Consider the following 24280-nt stretch of genomic DNA (forward strand, 5'->3'; position numbering starts at 1 on the left):
CTAACTAATTTACAGGTGCCACAATATTCATGTTCAACCAGCCAATGAGGTCAGCCAATACTAGAGAGGCATAGTGTTTTGCCTCCGAATCCAGGAGGGCTATGAGCTTGTAGTTAGCCGGAATGGACCTATCCCGTACTTTAAAAACTGGATTAATGATTAAGCCACACTAGCTGTTTGGAATAGAACCTGTTAGGTGGACCTGTTTGTATAGTGTCAATAGCATATTTGTCCAGAACTGGGGATCTTCTATAAATTGGCCTGCGAAATACCATTCAGCCCTGGTGCACCATCAGGTGTCCAGTAGTTATGATTTTTTTTAACTTCAGGTGGTGAGTATGGGCCTTGCTCGTCCATGGACAGATGTAATTGCTTGTCGTCCCTTGTATTGGATCTGAATAAGACATGGTATCATTTAGGCTGACAATTTCCTCATGTATGGATTTGTAAACGCTTTGGTTGTGTTTTGCGCTTGTAACTTCTGAGAGACACATTGGTTGAGAATGTATGAGCAAGATGAGCTTCCCATACTGCCTCTGGGATGTTTGTTATTTATTACGTTTACTGATTTATCAAACCTATTGATTGTCTCCCAGAACTTCCTGGAGTTTGGCCACTTGGCATTGTATATCAATTTTGTCCATCAAGCCTTTTTAACTGGATCTCCTGTCTTACCTAAGTTGTTCTTTTGTACTGCTTTCTGAATCTGTTTCATCTTTCCCAGGGAAATAATTGCATTGCTGTCTTCCTCAAAAGTCTGATAGTCTTTCTTTAATTCCTATTTTTAAACGTTGCATTTAGAAGTGAGTCTTGTGAGCCCTATTTGTACAAGTGGTGGTCCTTTATTGGCTGGGCGACATGAGTTAGCAGATTGGTACTAAATTCCATCCATGCAACAGTTTGAGTGCTTAATGTTAGTACTGGCAATCAGGAATAATCTGGCCAAGGGCCCAAGTGTTACTGGTCTATCTCAGATGCTTTAAATTGGTTGAGTTTATTATACAGATGTTTGCTGGTGCCAGAGCATGAGTTGGAGGACTTCATCCTAGTGAGTGGATTTTGTGGCAGTGAAATGATTGTATAGTCGATGACGGAACACAGGTTTGGGCCATGATAGGTTAATTTAGGTGGACTATCACCTGGTGGCCTTCCATTTAATACCTTCATGCCCAGAAATTCCAATGCATCACAAACTTTTCTCCGTTTATGTCACAGCATTTTACTGCCGGAGTTGATTGTGGTGGCACGTTACAGTATAAATTCTCATCTACCAACATATCATCTTCTTCAGGAGTAAAAATTAAATTTGCATTGAAGTCCTCTGTCAGAATTACCTCCCATGATGGATTAGTTTGCTTAAAGTCAGTTACTCTAGAGATGACATTTTCCTGAAGCGCCAGCTTTTAAAAAACGTTGAGATGAGCATAAACATCTAACAACAGAACTGACAGTCTGTCATGTTTGCCCCATTGCTGAATTTGATTATTTGAAGATCTGAATTCGTAGAGGACAATTGTTCAGAGACAATGTCCAAATTAAGCGATATGAAGACTGCATGCCTTTCTTTGGGTCTCCTGTACAATGTGTTTTTATGGCTGCAACTTTTTTGATTCATATAGCCTTCCACTGCCAAAGCTGCCATTTACCATGTCTGTTGCAGAGTGAAGATTTTAACGTTTTCCAGTCCTTTGGAGGAATGCCATCGTACAGCAGGGTTTTTGCATCTGCAATATTCTTTACCTCTGCAGAGCCTCCTCCGCCATACCTGTTGTTTGTGTTCATGTTTTGCTAGGGGCATTTAACACAGATGTACTCAGTCCCGCTAATGCTGGCTTGAGTTGTTAGCCAACTTTATTTCTGTTGACCCTACAGGTCCACAGGGCAACTATCCATGGTAACTCTGCAGGACTGAATAAATGGGAGCTTTTTTCTGGCATGATTAGGCTTCTTGTGTTCCCAGCAGGGGAAGGGGCTATCGAGGCAGAGTATATTTTGTGAGCGTTAATCCCCACATTTCGAAGATACTGCAAAACGTAAGATCGAAGTTGCGATTTCCTCTGTGCCCCATGTTGTTGAGGTTAGTTCAGGTTTTTAGGGTCTTCATTTGTGAGGAATTCCTTGCCTACTAGGTCTGATGAGGTTATGTATTTCAATTCCGTGATCTCAGTAAGAAGCCTCAAGATGTTGCCTCTGTTGAGGATGTCTTGTAGGCATTACATAGCTAATCTGGCTTTAGAAGAAGTTGGTGGTGCCCTCTCTCCTGGAGTTGGGGAGTGCTCCTGTTATGGGATAGCTTTGGGGGCTACTTTAGTGGGGGGCAATTGATGGATTCAGTGTGCATTCCGCACCTAGGGATTATGATATGCCACCATGTCTTTTATCTTGACTGTTATTTTTTGTGATTTCACTTGGTCAGAGAGGAGTTCTATCTGATTGCTCGCTTGTGGGGCTGTTGGTGATTTCTCTACCTGTTCAGTGGGACTGTTTTGACCTCCCGGTTCTGATTGTTGCTATTTCTTTGATTTCCAGTGGCCCTGTTCTCATATGCCTATTTATTGGTTGTGAAGCTAAAGAGGAGTGTTCCAACACAATAACTGTTTTTTGGGTAGGTGGACCTTGCTTAGGTCTATTGACACTGCTCATTTCGTTCTGTTTGTGTGGGTATCATGATGTTTTGCCTATACAGATTGCCGGAATGGTATGGTGTACTCATCTTTTTTACTTGGCATCCTTTTATTGACTCTGGTAGTGTCCAACTGTTGTCTTTCTTGCTCTCTACTTGTGGGATTGGCTGTAGGTTCTTTAGAAGAAAATGGTGTCATATCCACTGTGTCATAGGCTGTAAAGTCCATAGCTGATGCCTCATTTGTGGGAGAGTCTATTGAACAGTTTGTAATATTACCATCACCGCTGTTTTGTTTTAGATCAGGTATTGGATAGACTCCCATTTGCTCAGCAATCTGATCAGATGGATTTTATTCCTGGCACGTTTTCTTTGTCTTTTTGTTTGTTTGGGGGCAGCTGCACTTTGCGCACTTGGAGCACTTGATTGTGACACTTGCAAGTTCTGAAGCTGAGCTTTCATAGTCTCCTGTTTACAAGTTACTTTTGTAACTTTGTTGTGTAGAATGTTTGACTGTGCTTGTTCAAGTGGTTCAGCTATTATCTCTTGCTCCTGTTTGTTTAACTCCCTTTTTTGTGTACTGGTGGAAGGCTTGTTTACCAGAGATAATTGTTTAATTTCCAAAAGATTTTCCAGAATTACTGGGAGACTACTTAATTTATTGATTTTTGGGCCGCAGGAGCAGTTGGCTGGGGATTGCAAACGATAACCTGAACCCTCGTTATTAAACTAGTTACATTTTCTAGCTTTGTATTTATGCCGGAAATGTACAAAGATATTAAGTTCATGAGGTCGATCTGGACGTCCAACTTGCGGGTTGAGAGAATCGATTGAGGCTTAAGAGTTATTTATACAATTCCCAGAGACAATATCGACTTGTGGGTTTAGGTTCTCTTGGAACAAGTTCTTCACTTCTGTTGAAGGTGTTTTTGCCTTACCTTCCGAAAGTTAAGTGTATGGGTCTACTGAGATTTAAAGCAACTCTTCATTTTTATTTTTTTTACATTTCTTGGCGGATCATTCGAATTGCAGTACTTGTTATGTTGGTTTCGCTGCACTCTGGATTATCAGTGTTATTGGCCAGTTATCGTCTTCACTTCCATTGTCTGTGCAAAATCCATGTTGTGGGAAATTGAGATTCCCACAACCAAGAACTGTCCTCCTCGTTGCAGTCTGTATTAATATGATGAGTTTTATGTTTACTTTCCTGATCTCAAGTGATTTGACAGACAGATCAAAGGTGGAGTGGTATTGATTAGGTGCATGAACATGTGCTTCTCCAAAGATGAATTTGGGATTTGTAACTGGCATAGACGCACGTCTGCAGGTGAAGGCGTCCTTTTGATACTGATGCTCAGTGAGCCCAATTCCTTCATGGACTCTGTTTTTTGAGGGGTTAGTGGATGTGGCAGGCCTAGTAAGTCCTCTGATATTAAATATTTTGCCAAAATTAGGCCTTTAAAGCGTAACATTTTGATTTAAATTCACTTTGTCAAATAATTTTGCCATTGGTGATGTCAGGGGGCTGCTTCCGTGAGATACAATCGGTATGGACGATTTAATTGATTTACCAACTTGACAGATTTTCTGGTTGTTTCTGGGCTGGTGGTTGCCTGATCTTTCCTGATCTCATTTAAACTGAGTGATATACCACAAACCGGGAAAGCAGCTGCCTCTTTAGGCTTCGGTCGAGGGTAGACTGGGCAGAGGAGCCACCAGGGGTCCAAGCCTGGCCACATCCACACCTCCCCAGCTCAACCCTCTGGCTTCGACAACTAATGCAGCAACCACACCCTACTAACTATTGTCCAGCTAGAGTCTCTAGAGCAGAATATGATCCGGTGGGGGACAGTGGCTTTCTGGAACTTCTTTATGCTTTGCTTGGCAAGCTGCTAGCCATACCTACACCCCCCTTCTCCCTGCCTTGCCCCCAGAACCAGATCCTGGGACAACGATTTCCCCCCCACACTTCCCTCATGACCACCAACAATGCCTGGCAAGGCTATGGGCAGCATGGGAGGGCACGAGCACAACCAACTGCTCTTGGCACACCTTGTCACACCTGACCCAGAGGAAGGTGCCACTCTCATGGATCCTGCTTACCTTTGGCTTCTTCAAGGAAGTTTTGCAGCAGTTTCCAAGGCAATAAGCTGCCACCCACCCACAATCGGGTTAGCGGTCCACATCGCTTTTTGAGAGACTTTTTTTTTTAGACGGACTGCCTGCTTGAGCGATTAGGTGGTGGGAAGATGGATAACCGTAGCCCCCAGCAACCCCACAGCCTCTCTGCACTTCATCGCTCCTCTCCTCACGGATGGGCCAGGTTTCTTGCAGTAGCCGAACTAGGGGGACGAGACTGGGGCTGATGTTAGTTCATCCCCCTCCCGAGTTCCAGCAACAGCAGACCAGCAACCTATTGGCAGCCTGCAACTGCCTGTAAACAATGGATGGGCAGAAGCGGAACACTCGATGTTCATCGCTTGTGGCTCATTTCTCTCATGCTACCTCCAAACACCAACAACTCGTTCACAGCTCCACAGTACCAAACTGTGTGTTAATAGTAAATGCAAGACAGAGGACACTGTATAGAAGATGAACTGAGGGACCATTTGGTGTGGTTGGCGTTTGAAGTGTTATTGAGTGCCTTTTTGGGATCAATTTTGTATGTTTTTGTTTGTTTTTACTGTGGATCTCTGTTGATAGAGTCATACTGTTAGTGCATGTTGGGATAGGCTATTAGGATGAGGTGAGAGTAATAATTCTCTGGGTGGAGCTAAAAGCCCACTTTAAGTATATTTTAAAACATGTTAAGAAATTGGTAATCGTATGTCTCGTGGACAGCTGCCCTGTGAGTCTCTAAATGCCTTCCCTGGGGCCCCAGGTGGCTTTAGAAGAGTACTTCCATGGTGGATTGGGATTTAAAAGCCTAATGTCAGAAGGTAAAATCTTTGGTCAGAACAAACCTGGTTGATGTATCATCCTGTGCTCCATGGCGTCGAATTGCACCAAGGTCTGAGTCAGTCACCCAGTCAAAATATCTTTATTCGGTCTAAATTTAGACCATAAAAGTATAGCCAAAAACATTACAATCAGCAATCATTAAAAATGAAGTAGAGCCATAATTATAAAATGTAAATCGATTCTAAGAAGCTAAAAAACAATGCACACAGAATGTGCTTAATAGCAAATAATGTAAACTATTTCAGCCATTCCCTCAGTCTAGTTGTGCAAAATGGCAAAGGCCCTCCAAATTTGTTGCCTCTGAGCCAATATGTACAAGATTAAACATTCTTAAAAACATAATTTTGACAAAGTCAGCTCACAGTAAAATACGTTTCAATTTCATCCGCATAAATTGCATTATGCGTTTTAATTAGGTGATGACACAAACATAAAAATAAAACAATTTTAAAATTCAGGTACAAGTATCATAAGCCTTCTGCAGCTTTATGGCCGATCTAATAAAACTCACAACAGCATAACAGATTTCCGGTGAGGCGGCAGATTGCAAATATCTCAGATCTTTTTTGTGTGATAAAAAATGCATATGTTTAAGAATGGGGCAAAGAAAACAAGCCCGACCTATAGAATATAATTTACAAAAAAACACAAACTGCAACCTAGATTAGATTGAGATATTATCACATGGGAAACGAGACCAAATGGTTATTTAGGTCCCAACCAACCAAATGATGAATTAGATTGAGCCTCAACCTTATTATATAAAACCTATGCTGAGGATTGGTTAGCAATAACATGTGCATATTGACCCCTGAAATGTTATCGAGCTGCATAAAATTCATCACAGAAACCATGTTAAGGGCCATTTCAAAGTGCCCTTCCTCCCTATGACACAAATACAGTTTTTTTTTTAACACATTCTTTGGTTTGGAGGCAAATCTCACCAGGAAGATCGAAAAGAGTATTTAGACCTAGGTCATAGAAATTGCTTTTAACATAGGCCAGCCATGGTATAGCTTGCCAGTTGTCCAACTTTAGGCAATCTGCTAAAACTAAAAGAGAAAATGCAGCCTTTGGTGTGCCCCAAATTTTAATCCATAATAACAAAGGGACCAAACTCACGAGGTCCTCTATATAATCTACTCCTGATTCAAGATGGAGAATCAGACTTGCTGTGCTTTGAGGTAATGCTAGCAAGCGGGAAAGGAATTTGTTCTCTACAATTTTTCACCCTGGAGGAGAACAGCCCCCCTCTCCAGCACCGTAGACCCCAAGAGAGATGCATTTGCTTCTATACAGCTGAATCAATTCCCAAATGGGTTTGCAACCAAACTGACTAGCAAATCTAAATAGCGCATCAGATTCTGCCCCCAATTTAAGTGCTCTTTGGGCAATCAGCCTTTCCCTGGACCCACGTGCATCAAACAGGATACCCAAATAGCTGAAGAAAGGTACTTTCATCAGCTGGGTTCCCCATATCTGAAAATAATTTGTTTTTGTAGTTTTGGGACCACAGGTCAATATAAATCATTTTTGAAAATGTACCTTAAACTTTAGTTTAGACATGAAATCATAGAATCCATTCAACACATTTTGTAGGCCATTAGCAGTTAGTTCCAGGAGAACTGCATCATCTGCATAGAGGAGGACCAGGTCTGCTTGTGGACCAAGACTTGGGATGTCCAAACTGTATCGTTCTAGATAAGTATCTAAGGAATTGATGTACAATAAGAATAAAAAAGAGAGCAAGAATACAGCCTTGTATCACACCTCTGGACACCCTGGTTTGTTTTGTTTATTCCCTAGAGAGTGTGTAACGCACCTTTGTGGTTGTATCTGTATGTAGTCTTTGCACCAAATCCACAAATGTGTGGTCAATACAAGCCTGGTCCATTAGATCCCATGAAATCGCCTGGTCCACTACGTCAAAGGCAAAGGAGAGGTCCATAAAAGCCATATAGAGGGCACCTCTCCTGGCTTTGACATACTTACCCCAAATGAGAGTTACATTTAAAACCTGCTCTACTGTCCCTAGACTGGTTCTGAAGCCATATTGTACCAGGGAGAAAAAGGCGGTGGCCTCTGCCCAGGTTTCTAGTTTATCTAGAATTATCCAACTAAGAATCTTTGCTGTGGAATCTAGTAGGGAGATTTGGCGATAACACGTAGGCGAGCTCCGATCTCCTCTTTTAAAAATTGGGGCAATGATGGCCTCTTTCTATGAGTCTTTCAAATTACCTTTGACTGCTGCCTTTAGGACATTAGTCAATAGGGGGGCCCAGGAATCAATATTATGTTTGTACAAGTCAATTGGGATCCCATCTGGACCTGGATCCTTACCATTAACTGCACTCTAGATTGCATTAATTACAGGGGCTAGATTAATAGGATCAGCTAGCAATTCCTCCCCAGCTAGAGTGGACGGGAAGACTGAAACTTCCTGTTGAGTAGGAAAAACCTCCCTGGAATTAAAAATATCAGAACTGGTCAGTCCAGTCCTGACTGCTGATGTGACAGTCTATTCCGGAGGAGAAATCATTAGTAAAGAATGGATGATTAACAATCTCCTAAAAGAGTTTACAATCTTTTAGCTTAGCTGCTTTTTCTAGATCCTCCCATGCCGTAATCCTCGGCTCACGCTTCCTTTTTAATAAGGCCTGTTTATAGGCCCATCTGGAGATGGGTATGACCTCTTGGTTACATGGTGTGTAAGCAGTAGCCTTTTTAAGCACTTTGAGCGCTGTGGTGCACTTGTTAAACCAGGGTTTCATTGGGCGCTTGGTTAACTGTTTTTTGTTGTTGTGTTTTTTTAAAAGATTAATTGGCTTGCTACCGCGCCACTAATATTACTGAAACTCTTGAGGATATCTTCCAGGGGCCTATCAAGTGACAGACAACAGAAAAAAAATCAGTCTCCAGGTTTATAATTGAATTATTAAAAAAATTATCTGGGTTAACTTTATTCTACTTTAAACTGGCCCCTTTATTTTTTGTGTGGGTACTAGGGAGACAAATAGACCTTGCTGGTGCTACAAAAGATTGCCAGTCAAACAAATATGGATTGGGTTATGATCACTAAATGGTAGGCGATGTACATTGAAACACCTTAGATTGTGCACTAAATTAGAAGATATCAGTGCAAAATCAATAGTACTGCTTCTACCTCTCCCTGTAAATGTAGGGGGCCTAACATCATTTTTATCCAACACATATGAGGTGTCAACCAGGCTATAAGACCAGATCAATTTATTTATAGCTTCACCATATGCAAAATGTAGAAAATGACCACTAATGTTCTCTTGTAGATTAGAAAATCCACAAATGTGCTCCCCACTAAATTGACATTTCACAATATTAAAATCACCTGCCCAAATTATCGAAATGGACATATGATTTTGTCTACTCCAGAAAACTGCAAGCTTCTTCTCTAAATCCTCAACAATCTCTGCGGTTTGGGATGAAAATTGGTTATAATAAAGTTGATTAGGATCAAGTTTGATGCGTTAGCTTTTTGCAAATGCAAGATTTTAAAATTAGGAATGGATGCCACCACAGTAACCGTTAGATTGTCTAAGGCACAGGAAATCAAATTTGCTATACTCCCCCTTCCCTCTTCCAGACAGCGAAGGGGTGGTGGGTATGCAATAAGACATATACCCATTTAATTATACAGGAATAGGAGCCCATGTTTCCTGACACCAAATAATATCATAATTGGCAACATATTTCAATCAGTCCTCATTAAGGAGTTTATCTCTTACCCTTGCCACATTCTAGGATAAAAGCTGCAGACCCTGAGTATTTCCTAAACTATTTGTATCAAAGTTAGCCACTAAAAGCCACTCACCAGGAGCAGGACAGGGGTCACTAACATTGGTGGCGGTCTCTAATGTCTTGGTCACAGCCCCAGAATCTCTGGATGTTAACGGGATTGAGCGTCAGTCAATATCCAACAGGGCTGAGTCTACAGCGAGCATTGCCTACCATTGGCACTTTATGCTTCCTGGTGTTATTCCTACTTTAAACTTTAAAACATTATATTTCCGGTTCCCTTGTTGAAGGTTTGTCAATATGTTTGTTAAATATTACTCTGTTACTCAATTTTTCTAATTAGGTTTGGGATTTTTATTGTTTTGCATTTGAACTTTAATACTGTTTTGCTACATTATAAATACTTTGCACATTGCCTCTAAGTCAAGCCTGTACCATAGCTACCAGAGGATTGAGCGCAGATTGATTTAGTGACTTTGAACGTTCACCCTGACATGGGTTGTGATTAATCCTTGAGGCATGTAGACAACAGTGAGACAATGCTTGAGACCACCACCACAAGACACTGACATATGAATGACTTGGCAGATCCCCTCCTACCTTTTTGTTTACAGTTATTGAAAAATTATTAAACCCTTTATAGAGTTGGCCCATATATTCCCACCTAAGGTTTAGTGCTTCCAAGTCGAAAGGTTTGGGGGTTCTTTTCTTGTTTTCATCCAACAAGAGATTTCTTTTCTCTTATGTTGACTAAGGCGGTTTCCGTAAACTTCAGAACTCTGTGTTAACCTCTATTTTGTGCTGCATGGTCCAATGCATCAATTCCTTTTCAGTCTGTAGAAAGTGCTTTTTAGAAGATGATTAAAGAGACCATAAGGTAAGATCTTGAAAGGATGTGTCCATGTTGCAGCCTCTGTGCTCCTACCCAGTCCATATGCTCTACAGGAAGCCCACACCAAGCACGTCCTTCAGAGCTCAAGACATGCTGGGGAGGGGCCTCTGATGTCAAAGTAAAGTACTAGCTTCACTATTTAAGGCCCTGGTACTGATCAAGTCCAGACCAGTCTAGACCTCATTTCAAGAATCAAGGACATAAAAGTGGTGCAGTTTACAGGTCTCTTACTTGTTTCCAGCATTCGGTGAACCTTTTGGCCATTAGAAGTGGATTCCACTCTGAGGAAAGAATCTCCATGAGCGAGGTTGCTTCCCTTTGGACTAAATGTTTCTCTGTCCTTGATGATTGACTGTCATGACTTGGAAATCATCCAGGGTGATGAGAGAGTATACTGACTTCTTCACTGAGGAGCTTGAATATACTGTGAGAACTCTTTCCAGAGGGAAATGGTTATGCTTTTGCTAATAAGCCTGGAGGAGACTACCGAGGTCTTGTGCTCACAGGGACTGTGATGGCTTTTTCCCAGGTGCATTCTTAGTCCTTCCATCCAGCCACTGAAGCTGTGGCCTGCCTGCTACCTAGGAAGTTTGTTGTTTTTGGACCATTCCACCTTTCACATCCAGGTGGGTTTTGTTTCTGTAATAAAAAGAAACCCCCTCTCCCTCTATCTAACAGAGAAGACTCAGTAGGTAATCCTATTATGTAAGCTTAAAATGGAAAAGACCATCCTGGAGGTACCACGTATTCTTTGTTGAATTGTGTTCTAGTTATAGGTTTCAGAGCACCCAGAAGGGCATTTCTGCTTACTGCTTTGTGCTTGTGTTCTCAGTAATTATCATAAGAAAGTCAGCAACCTCTTCTCCAAGACAGAGTGGTTTCCAACCCACTACTCCGCTATTGTTTACCTTTAAACCATAAAGACTGTAGAATCACAAAGAATGGAACTCAGGCTACGTTTCCAAGTACCTGCCACCTCCAGGCAACTGTCATCGCTTTTAGTTGTTCACTACATTGCCCTTCTACAGTCATGTCTTCCAAAATATTCAGCTACCAAAGGCACCACTTCATTTACAGACCTCAAATGCTTGCTGAGCCTTCCATAGGCATACAGTTAACAACTCATCTATCCTCAAAAACTATTCTCAAACACTAATCTTTTGCAAGTGCAGCATGATGCAAGAGCTAGATGATAAACTGTGAATGCATTTCTCTTTCCTGCATGTGTAGTATTTTATGAAACGTGAGAACGATGTGTCCTAGCCATTGGTATTAACAACAATCTTGAAACAGTCAAGGTTAATAAGTGATTTTGTGGCTCATCAAATAGATGGCACCGATTTTCTGCTTTATATTAATGTTTTTGATGTTAAAGCTTTTTGAGAAAGATCAGGATACGCCCCTTGTTAAAAACAAGTTTTACTAAATTCTGGTTATGCTATTTCTGACAACATTGTACTTTCATCCCAGACTGCTGATGGTCTACTAAGACTTATTGATGCCTTTGTTTTCTTTATGGAAAAACTGAATTTAGGAACCAACCTTAAAAATATTCACCTTGGCTTGTGGCCCTGAAAGCTTAAGGACACAAACATTCTAAATTAAAGTAAAGTCTATTGAGAGTGTCTATCAATTTCCCTACTTAAGGGCGACTTTTGACTCTGCGGCTCCTGGGCCGCTTCCTTAGCCATAAGGAAACAAAGTTTTGCACAATCCTTTGAATTTTTATTTTACCTGGCAGCTAACATTAGAAACAAAACAGTTGCACAGCGTAAGAAACATTCTAATAAAAAAATGTTTACATGCTTTGACATATGGTGCAGGGCTTTGGATTTACAAGGATGTGAGTAACCTCCAGAATAAAGAAAATACTTTGTATTGGAGCTTTTGGGAGTACTCTTTAGTGCCCCACAGCATGTAGCACATGATGAGCTGGAACTAGGGGCCATATGTACGAACACATTTTCCCATAGACACAGAATGGGTAAAACCCTTTGCTACATCTGGCCCCAGGTTATTTCAAGGATCAAATTAAATTACTACCTTTTTACTTTAATGGAGTTCAATATGGTGCATCTAATTGTATCTTTAAATAAAGCCATAACACAAGATTGTTTGGCATGTGATCACAGCCTGAAGCTTCCATGGATTGCATACATTAAGTCTGGTACTGAGAAAGTGGTAGACCTTCTGTATTTACTGATCCATCTGAAATGATGTTGAGAGACAAAACATGGTTTAAAGAGTCTTTCCTGAAATTAAGGAGCCAAGGAAGAAATGAGGAGGAACTCAGAAAGCCATCTAATAAGGAATATTTTATGACTCAAGCCTGCCCAGATTCAGAACAATGTCAAGTCTTAGTTTTACATTCTTGGAAATGCTCACTCCTCACTAGGTTTAAATGTGGATGCATATGATGGCAACTCTTGGGTCAATATGGCACCCTGGAGGAAAACCTCACCAGACACTCTTCACTTTGTTTTTTTGCACATTTTATAGTGTATTTTCACGTTGTTAATCCTGACTTTAAAGGAACGGAGCTGTATCAAATGCAGACCAGCATTAATGTTTTGACAACTGCTTTCGATTACTGACGTGTGTTTTAGCATTGTTTTTTTATTTAAATCTGCCCTTCTGCATCACAAGAGTGTATTGTTCTGAAGGACATAATTTATTTATTATTTTTATTGGTGACTTTTTAACAAATCCTAATGGCTTTTTAAATCTTGTATGAAATTTCTTGTTGCTTATTTAAAACATTTGCTTTGTAGATGTCTGTGTTTATACAATGTACTTTTATCTTTGCTGCGTAACACTGGAATACAGTTTGAATTGAAGTGATTTTGTAAAAGAGGTGGGCTCGGGTCAAAGGCTGACCTACAAAAAGATTTAATCGAAGAGCTCATTCGTTTTGTTATATCTGAAAACATGAAGACAATTATGCTCATTTATTTCATTAGAACAGTTCATATATCTTTAAGTAGGCCCCTGCATATGTCTATGTGAATCACAAATATAACCACAGCTCACTTATATTTTTGTCAAAGCCAAAACTCAAAATCCTAAATTGCATTACAGTAATCCAACTTATTGTTGCATCAGTTTTGTAGTATAAAGGTATGATTCATGTCCTTATGTTTCACTGCAGGGGAAACTCCTTAGTTATCAACTCTCTATAATCAACAGTACATCTTCCTTTATTTTGGTGGATTTTTTGTTAATGTTGTGAAAGATTAAATTCTGACTTGTGTAATGAGTCAGGAAATTACATCAGTCAGCATTATAGCACTGTTCAGTTCTCAGTCACAACCAAAGCTGATAGACAGATAGCACAGAATAGAACTCAGAAAAAGTGTGTAAAATCTTTAGCAGTGTCAAAACAATTAAAAGATCAATATGCTGTACAATAAAATCCCCCCAAAAGTTTCTAAAAATCAAGAAAAAAATAAGAAAAATGCACACAAAATCTTAAAATCTAGTCAGTAAACCGGATATGTGTATTTTTTTTTTCTTTTTTAGTTTAGGTCAAAAAGCAGCAGTCAAAATTTACCGTTTGTGACCGGGACTAGGTGAAATATCAGGCCGACCGTGATGTAATGGTCATCCTGTACCCCAAGCGCGTCAGCCCTGCCAATTCTTTTTTACCTTCTGACTTAGTCTACTTTTTAGTTTTGGTCAGCACGTATGCGTTTGCACACTGTGCTTGTGAAATCTGTTGTGAATAAATAAAAAATTTAAAAGAGGCTTAGAACCAGCCCCTTACTTACCTGAATTTACCATTGGCTTATTTCAACATCGCTCTGATTTACGTGCTTCTGGTTGGCCAAGTACATCTTCTGCTTTTACTTCCTGCTCTCTGCTGCTTGCTGCTTTGCCGTCCTGCTGCCTCGGGACCAAGTACTCCTCCCAGTCTCTGGTATTGGCAAATGGTCAGTGTCCTTCCATTGACATATGCCTCCAAAGGTACTTTTATGTTTACTTTCACAGTGTAGTGGTCTGTGTGATGTACATCCTGAAGGTGCTCGAGACATTATGCTGCACTGCTCGAGACAACTTAGCTTGACTCCTCATGAGTCTACTTGTGAGAGAAATACCCCCTACTCCTGCTTTCCTGTTAAGTAAAACCTCTTTTTTTGTGACCGAAGCCTGTAGATTCCAAAATTCGGACAAATTCTGCAAAGTAATAGCCATGTCCCAGACCCCAGCCACCCCAGCACTCCCCCACCTCCCTCCTGACAACGTCATCTCTACCGAATTAACCAAGGTGAGAAAGGACACTTAATTAGCAATCAGCTGTGCTAACAAGCCGCCCCGCAGACACAAGTGTTTCCCGCCCAGACTGCGAGACGTTCACAGCGATGTGGGAGGGAGTGTGGCACGTGGAGATCAAAAGCAGTGAGACTTCAGTGCGGCCCTTAAACTCCTCCCGGAGCCCCATACACGTCTGCCCTCACACGGATGCAGAAGCTCAGGTGGGGGGCCGAAAGAAATGCAGGGTGCTACAGGGTGGGGGATATAGCCTTCACTCCTCACCCAAAGTAGGCAGAAGAGCTGCAGATGCTACAGTGGCGCATTAAAAAGAGTTTTATTAAAACACCTATGATGAAAACTTTGTACAACTCCCCTGAACTGTGATAGATGGACCAGCACGTTTGTAGCTCTAGCTCTTTAAACCATGGGTGTCCAACCTCGATCTAGGAGATGGAGATCTGCGCCAGATTTTCAGGAAGACCGTGTCCCCCCCCCCACCACCACCACCACCACCAACCAGGCCTTCTCCTATCATCTGAGCTTTTCTTTTAACCCGCCCACTGTTTTAGGAAGAGAGCCCAAATGGCCCTGGCGCTTTCATAAGCACTCAGAAAATGGCAAATGCTGTTTGCTCTGTGGTGCGGACCCTTCAACAAACAAAGGTGGTTGCCCATCCTTTGCATGGCTACAGTAGGATGTAAATGTAACATGTACTGCATTTTGCCCTATTGGAAACTGTGTGCACAAGCCTTCATCCTCTGCTGCTCACATACGTAAGCAGATTAGTTGCCTCATTCTGTCGCTGTTCCAGTTTGGAATTGGAGTCTAAAAATTAAATTAGTATCCACAGATTGATTTGTGGGAACAGTGTAGGTGCACCAAACAGAATATAATATGGACAATGTGTGACTTCAATTGAATTTAAAAAAGCTACAACCTTCCTATTTTATTTTTTATTTTATTTGTTTGTAAATTAAATACAGTGTGTTATCCTTTGTGTATGTGTTTGATGGAATGCTTGTTTCTGTTTTTGTGTGTATTTCTTTGTGGGTCAAATCATCGACCATGGTTAGGCCTGGGTCCCTGGTTTCCAGTTATGACTCAGTGGGAGGCCCTGGATTTCAGTAATGATTCAGTTGGAGTCCCCGGGTTCCAGTAATGATGATAATGTTAGGGTCCGCAGAAGTCAGAAGGTTGGCAACCACTGATTTAGGGCCTGATTACAACTTTGGAGGAGGTGTTAATCCATCCCAAAAGTGACGGTAAAGTGACGGATATACCACCAGCCGTATTACGAGTCCATTATATCCTATGGAACTCGTAATACGGCTGGTGGTATATCCGTCACATTTGGGACGGATTAACACCTCCTCCAAAGTTGTAATCAGGCCCTTAGTGTTTAACAGCAGCAGTTGACACTGTAATTACAAACTGACCAATGTACCTTACACTCCTACATTGAGTGCTTAGACCTACATATCTTAAATATAGGTTACTCTTTCAGATCTCAGTTTATGTGTTGAAACTTATGAAGTAGCTCACTGGACTGATCTTTGTTTTCCCCTGATAGGTTGCTGAGTGGGTGCAAGGTGGGAATAGCTAGTTGCACCCTGCTTGAGCTTGGCCTTCTGGCTCCAGCCACAACACAACCGGGACAAAAATAATTGCTATTGTCCATGAAAGGAGGCATTTGCAGTCGGGCTGCATTGAAAAGGAAAAAAAATAGCCCTTACCCTTTTCAGCAGGTGTGCCATATTGCAAAGCACTCATTGACAGTCTACAAGTTCCTCTGTGCGTGACTGTTGTAAGCACCAGTCTCCTCTGATCCTTTGTTGCTTTAGCTGTTTTTCTGAAATGTAATGCTTTGCACAATTGAAAATCCGAACTCAGGCTAACAAAGAGATTGTAGACCTCAGACTCCATCTTGTGTTGACGTTTCATTGAACGGCGTGGATAAACTCACAATTGTTATGTTTCAGTATAATAATGTTAAACATGCTTCATGAGCAAGAACGGTGTCTTTCACACATTGTCCTTAATAACATTTGTACAAATTGAAGGTTGCATCTATCTATCTTGGCAGAATTGCACATAATGCAATAAAATTTGTTTTAGCACAGGGGTTGTTGATGAGAAGCTCCGTGTTGTAGAATTATGAGAGATTTCCTCAATGTATTCATCAGCAATTGTTTCGTTCTAATTAGTTCTGATTGGGTTTAGACTATGAGAAACATGCATAACTGTATGAAATGCTCCCTTCAGAGCCCTGTGAAAGAGTGCTCCTCTTCGATGTGAGGAGGAGTCTTTCCCCACCAGCCCGAGGAGGTAAATCCATGTCAGATAGCTCTTTCATTTTAAATATACTTTTTGTTTTGCTGACCTGACCTTTACGGAGTTCTTTGACTGATTTCTGCACTTTAACTGAGCTGCACATGCTGATTTATTGATTATGTGATTTTCATATTTTCAAACGATTTATGTACTAGTACATTTGGAAAATAAAATCTTTAATGGTTAAGAATTCCCTGTCATTTCTGTAGGACCAAATGGATTCTAAATGCTGAAAAGAAATTGTCATTTGGAGTGTTCTAATTGAGACACGGGGTCAAAGAGGAGCACCAAAATCCGCATAGGGATTACGCCACTCCCAGTCAATCAATGTAGCACAATGTTAGTATACAGATGGGGCAAATCACAGGAAACCAATTCCAGGTCAAAAATAGGTGCTGGAAGTAGAATGCAACTGTTTCTCCCCTCAACTCTGTTTGGAATACTGAATATTCGTGGGCAGTAGTGTTATGCAATAAATAACACGTTTTTCTTTATCCTCCTTCTGTACAGATTGCCAACCCTGATACCTGTGACTTGATGTATGAGAGCTTGGCCCGCATCAACAGCAATTTCTACAGAGGAAAGGTGATGACTGATTGATTCATTGGTTATTTATTGTTTGAGTGTTGTGGTGTGTGTTTTTGAACTTGTGCAGTTCAACCCAAAATGCAGTGATATCTAATGGCATAGTGAAGTCAAAATGATTGTGGGGTTCTTGCAAAGACACTTTTGCCTAATAACCGTCTACTGATATCCACAAGATACTTTTCATTTTTACCAAAGATAACTCTGAATTCAGCCGCAAGTTTCAGAAGTGTCCAAGACACATGAGCATGTAAAACATACCTTATTTTAGCACTAGTGTTTCAGGGAGGTAACTTGGCAAAAAATACAGTAACATTTAGGGCAAGTATAATTTGAAATGGATTGTGCTGCAAGTTAGCGGGCGTGTGAGAAAAGACCTCTTTTGTCATGGTTAACCCCCACGTTTGCCTGGTAAATTATACCAGGTTGCCTGGGCCAGATCTTTTTCCCTAAAACTGTTGTGATGCATTGGCACAATTGGCAACACCTTCAGCTGCAACTATAAATCCCTAGTAAATTTTACTTCGGTACCCAGGGCATGAGGTACCAAGGGTAGGCCCCTGAGGGCAGCAGCACAGATTGTACCATCCTCAAGGGCCATGCATCCAGATATACCCAGCACTGCCATTGCAGGCTGAGTGCTCTGATGAAATCCTAACACACAAACTCGAGATGGCACAGATGCTGTGTGCCCTGTCTACTAAGCACTGCATGCAATGTAGGTAAGTCACCCCTCTGGAAAGCCTTCCAGCCCTAAAGCAGGGTGCACTATACTGTATGGGTTGGCATAGATTCATGAGTAATACGCCCCTACTTTATCCCTGCCAAACCTGGGACATAGTAAGTGAACAGAGCAGTCATTTTAATACATGTGCTGAACACTGGTCAGTACAAGATTTACAGCTACATGATGGCTAATCTGAGCCCTGGGTTGTTTGTTATCAAACAACTCAGAATGATAAATCCAAGCTGGTTACCAGATTTGGACGTATCTCAAAATGTACCCGGGGGGGTCACCTTAGAGGTGCCCTCTGCAAAAGCTTACTATCCTGGCATGGTTGCTAGGAAGTCACAACCAGCCTGCCACCGCCAGACAAGATTCTGGAACCCTGGGGTGAGAGATCCTGCTCACAGGGTCCCAGAATAAAGCCCTTCCTGGGTGGAGGTGCGAACACCCCTTCTCTCAGGAATATGCACTGCCATGCTAGCGAGACTTCAAAGGGCTTAATACCTTTGAAACTTGCCCCTCAAGCCTGCTGCTTGCAGCAGATGGCTGCCACCATTGCAAACCTCCAGTTCTGGTGGGATCAACGGCAAGAAAACCACACAAAGGTCGGGAGGAGTGGTAGCCCCAGCTTGCACCACCCCTAAGGTGTTGCATGCGAGGTGACCCCTCCATTTCTTTTTTCCTCCATCTTGCATGGAAGGAAAATAGCCAATTGGGTGTGGGGAAGGGACCTCTGCCCACAGGATGTGGTCACATTGTGGGTGTAGCCACCCTCAGGTAGATGACCCATTGGTCACTACTAAATGTGGTATTTAGTGGGCATCTCTAGACCAAGAAATCAGATTCCAAGGACAAAGGAAGACCAGCAACAAATAAGACCCAAAGCTTGAGAACTAAAGTCCCGCTGCACCAGGAAAAGGCGCCTAACCCTGCCTGCTCCACCCAGGACTCGACAGTCGATGCTAAGGGATTGCTTGGACACTGAACGGACTCTAGAAACCCCCAGAGGATCTCCACACTTCGAAAATCACCAAAGATCTCCTTCCAGAGTGAAGGCATCACTCTCCTGCAACCCAAGACCAAACACCCAGTGAAGGCCACTTCACTGACCGGCTGCTGATCAAGGAACCGGACACTGCAGGTGGACCAAACTCCCCCCGACTGACCGTGAGGACAAACACTGCAAGTGTGCTATGTTTGGTGACACGGCGCCCCCCAGTGATCAAACCGTGCAATATCCCTAGGTACTGGTCACCTAACATAAGACACCCAGAAGGACAGTCCACTCCGGACTGAAAAAGGACCATGTGGAAGCCTAAGTCGAGGGACTTCAGAAAACACTAGGACCTCCCGCCAGAGTACCCCTGCTGAGCTGCAAGCGACCCTCAACGCGACCTACCTCCTGCTTCCAATGGCACCTTTGCACACATCTCCTGGCTCACCAATTCACTTTGCACCTGGCCACCCTGTCACCTGTACCGAAGATCCAGCTGTGCCCCTAAGTGTCCCCCACCCATTCCAACCTCGACACACCAAGCGTATCCCCCAGACTTACCTATAAGTCCACCTGTGCAGTGCTTTTCCAAGTGATCTCCCTCAGTGACCTTGCACCAGCTTCAACAACTTTCTGCAGTTGTTCCCGCAGAAACCGGAATCCACCCGAACTTCTCCAGTTGGTCCAACGTGCCCGCCTATGACCTAGATATAACTGCAAAAGGAGACATTGGTAAATGCATTGTTTGACTTTACATGCATTTTCAAAGTATTTCTCCATTGATTACTATGGTGCGTAATTACACAAAGAAAGACTATCTTTAATACATTTCAAAAATACATAACTTAAAAAGTGCTTACTCGATTTTGATGATCTTGGTCTTAAAAAGTTTATAGAAATTCAAAGTATTTTTGTAAATTGGTCTCTAATTATTCTTTTGAGTGTGTGTCTTGCTTTTTTGATACTGTAGGTACAATAAATACTTTGTACTTCTCCCAGATTCGCATAACTGCTCGAGCAAGGTACTATAAAAATGAGAGCATTAGGTGGTCTAGTTTTTACCTCTGTAAACCAGCGTGTGGTTGCCTGGACCCTCCGCGCAATGTACCTAGTTTTGCACACTACATAGAGTGCCAGCCTCCTACGGGGGGATGTCTGAGAGCCTATTTTCATTAAGAATTGCAAACATGTAATAATTATGAGGACATTTAGAGCTGGTTGCATATTAGTGCAGGCTGATAGCAAAGGTAAAACAAGGGTTTAATGCAGGATTTGTATGCAGATGTGTGGAACGAGATTTGGTTTATTATTGCATATACTATGCCAGGTTGAATGTTCGAATCACCAAAATGCTAGGGATGGTGAAAATGTTACCATGCACCCTTAAGCATTGAGTAACATAACAGCGTTTAATTGTTGTCCCACTCCTATACCGTCAACTGCCCCTCTTTGCATCTGAGGGGCTATAGGAGGCGCAACATTGAATTTGTATAAAATATATAGGTGTTTTCGAGCCCAATCATTTTCAGTTCCTTTTGCTGCCTTTGCAAACCAGAGAAATCCAGTGGGGATGTTGCAGTAGCAGCTCCTATGCCTCACTAACGTCAATGCGTTTAAGAGATTTACGCCCATTGTATTGTGCTTGATGACGTATGCTCAGATATACCGTGCAGAGTCAAATGCCCAGCGTACTGTTCAAGGAGACAATTACCACAGAAGTTCTTGTCTTTTTAAATGGATGAGTCCGTGTGATATGCCTGCATACTCCAGCTACACTTGCTGACCAAGCCCAATAAGACAGAAGTACTTTGGGGGTTTCTTGTATGCTAATGCAGTTACACCAGACTGCTACTTTGAGGGCCGGATTCTTGGCCTACTCTTTGCTTTGGATACTATTTAATGGTGATTCAGCAGCACTGTAAATGCCATTGACACGCAGTGAGACTTTTACTGAAGGAAACCCTAGTCCGGTTACACTGATTTTCATATAGTTGCTTACTTCATAATCACAGACAAGCTGAAATTTTACCAGAATGTGTTCCTCACTTTGGTAGCAAAATAATTCTTCAGAACGTTGCTGCCCCAAAAAATAATGGCCCATTATTGTGGATAGTATAATAATACACTGTGCAAGGTCATTATGCCACTGCACAAATATGGGAATTGGTAGTCTCGGTACTCCATGTGTACTGTGTGGAAGAACAAATCTTGTTTAATCTTCAATGCACCTCATCAAAGCTAGCATGTTACATCACCTTTGGCAGGAGCATATGGGACAAAGGATGCTGGGTAGTGAAGGCTCGAGTGAGTACAAAGAATGCACCCTCCTGTTATGCCCTTTCTGCCTGAGTTTCCTGTTCTCAACTTGATGTAATCTGTCTTTTATCATCTCCCAGCACTATCATTGATGTACAGCACCTTAAGGCAGCTCCACAGCCAGGTTTGTCAGTACATAATACAGCAACAGGACACACTTTGTTTCATGACTTCACTTTCTTCAGAAAAATTCCACTCGCACGAAGCATAGGAATGATCTGAGTCTGGGCCAGTACTACAACAAAGTTCACGCTGCTGCTATTGACACCTGGTGTTTGCTGAGTCCTAATATTGCATAGTTTTTTTAGAAAGTGGCGCTAAAGCGTATTGTTGCACTTGCACTCTTGCTGCCGTAGTTGAGCCTTTGTTAATGTACGTGACTTTTACACTGCTGTTGCCCCTGTTCCTGCTCTCGTGCATGGATGGATTGTTTAGACCTACTGTTGTAATTACTTGACATATGGGTCGGAACCAGTGTGTATTGTATCTTACTACTTTCCCTCATCCATTTTCTTTTCCCCTACCCATTCTAATGGAATGTTCCTGTCAGCTTAATACACATATAAATTCTGTTTAGATTTGAATGTGAGAGTGGTTGTTGACTGCAAAGCTGATGGTGTATTAGTAAACATACTGAAGAACTACAAAGCGCTTCGGACTTATTTTAACACCTACAGTGTGACTTGAGGCAAGAGTTCAGTATCAAGCAAAATCTTCTGTCCTTTTTTGTCCGTTTTAGTTTGCTTATAAAACAGATCACTTTTTCAGGATTGTTAAACCAGGGTATTGTTCAGGTCTAGTCTGCTTTAGGCTGCTCAGGAAGGCGTTTCCATAAAGCTCAACAAATTCTCCCTCTGTCTTTTAGTATCCCCGAATGAAGGACACAAGCTTTACCGGAGTGACAGCAGAGGAGTGCCGAATGGTGCTAGCAACAGGTAATGGTGCTGTGCAGTGCTTTGATTAGCCTTCCAGGTGCCCTAAGACTGATCCCAAAAGAAGTAGGCAAACATTCTTGTGTGTCTTTCTGTGGCCTTCCAAGAGCTTGGAGCACCTGGAGGAGGGGATATCTCTATGGAGAGGAAAAGAGACCTACTCCATTTGCTTTCATGCAGCTCATGCTCTCATCTTGATGATTTGTATCCTGTCCTTCCTTGGCAATCCTTGGTTTTACTGTAAGACATATTGGCTCTTGTCTTTATCCAGCGATCGGCAATGTCAGTGCACTGCTGGAAAGCTTATTTCTTTTTCTCTAATTGTGATCACTAGTTGAGGAGGGAGGTGATAACACCATTGAATCTAACATTACTGGTTCGTTGAAGGGCCAGTTGGCATGTTTATCTAATGAACGGCTCATACTTTTGCTGGACTAATTTAGAAATAGTATTACCCAAAAGATTTTTATTGTTTTTAAGCAGAAAATTACAGATTATGGGGGTTATTACAACTTTGGAGGAGGTGTTAATCCGTCCCAAAAGTGACGGTAAAGTGACGGATATACCACCAGCCGTATTACGAGTCCATTATATCCTATGGAACTCGTAATACGGCTGGTGGTATATCCGTCACTTTACCGTCACTTTTGGGACGGATTAACACCTCCTCCAAAGTTGTAATAACCCCCTATGTCTTTCACTCTTTCGATTGTAAGGTATTTAACCCGTAGTCTTAATTGAGGCAAATGATAAACCTCCAGTCAGACTATGACCTGGATTTCTTTCTCTGCTACAGACAGCTTGGATCAGATGGAAGATGCCAAGAAGGGCATTTGGAAGAAGCTGATGGAAAAGTTTAGCTTGAAAGGCCAGGACGAAGCTTCCAAAGTATAGCTGTCCTCAACACGTCAGAAACCTAGCCCATTCGAGGAACACAAGTCTATTGCATCATAGCCTAAATGAAGTGTATATATTTATGATGCTCTGTAAATTGCTGCAAATCCTTCATATTAAATTAATCCCCATTTTCATATTGTTTGTGCTCTATTTGGTGATGGGTAAAGCCATACATACACCTTCTTCCCCGAGATGCAACCCTTGGTCTTCCTGTGCGCCTGAATTAATAAATTTGTTGCTAAGTTTGTTGGTTAGAGATGTTCCTCCTCCTCTGCTGAAACTTTTCATGTGATGCATTTGCTCCTAATTTTCAGATGTTTTCGCCACAGAGTAAGGTAGGTAGAAGTGCCTCTTCTTCCTCTGTAAAGTGGGGCGGAGGTTTCCACTTTGCTGTTTGCAGATTCAGACAATGCCTTCGATAACGGTTGATTTATTAACAGTGCAATATTTTGATTTCCTGTACTCCGGATTTGTCTTAGAACAGCTGACAATGTGTCATAACTTAGGCACAGTAAAGAATGGTTTTAGGGAAGACACTGCAGTCTCTGAGAAATTATGCAACCAGCAGTAGTTGGCCTTTTTGAATAGGCCATGAGAAAGGTATTTTTCCTTTTTTATTTTTGTTTTAAATGTGTTTTGTTTTTGTTTTTTTGAGTTTTCAGGAGCCGTTTTGACTGACTAAGCTATCACACCAAACGTGATAGAGATACATAAGAGATATCCCCTTTTATATAGCGAGCCAAATAACAAACATCTACTACCTGAATCCCCCACAAAACTGGAGGTGTGGATGCTACTAGCAGAAAAACACACCAGCAGCAGAGAGTCCTCCTTCAGAAGGACGTTACAAAGCCAGAGAGGAGGAAAATTAGACTGTAGTACTTTGAGGTTTATTTTGGAAAATCCGTAAACTCTCTCTCTAAAGGCATACCATAAATATAGAACAAATTTCCTTATATATATATATATATATATATGTGCATACTTATAACTCGATTTA

At 41.8% G+C, this 24280-nt stretch overlaps 1 protein-coding gene across 1 annotated transcript in view; it reads left to right on the top strand.

Annotated features, from left to right (window-relative positions):
* The window catches only part of UQCC2 (ubiquinol-cytochrome c reductase complex assembly factor 2), a 39841-nt gene extending 16427 nt beyond the window's left edge, over positions 1-23414 (top strand). The window contains exons 2-4 of the mRNA XM_069238856.1: positions 17340-17414; positions 22317-22386; positions 23180-23414. Of these exons, the coding sequence (XP_069094957.1) occupies positions 17340-17414; positions 22317-22386; positions 23180-23277 (243 nt within the window). The 3' untranslated portion in view covers positions 23278-23414. The remainder of the gene's footprint in view (positions 1-17339; positions 17415-22316; positions 22387-23179) is intronic.
* Positions 23415-24280: the final 866 nt, after the last annotated feature.

This window comes from Pleurodeles waltl, chromosome 6 (genome assembly GCF_031143425.1).
Source record: "Pleurodeles waltl isolate 20211129_DDA chromosome 6, aPleWal1.hap1.20221129, whole genome shotgun sequence".
Lineage (NCBI taxonomy): Eukaryota > Metazoa > Chordata > Amphibia > Caudata > Salamandridae > Pleurodeles > Pleurodeles waltl.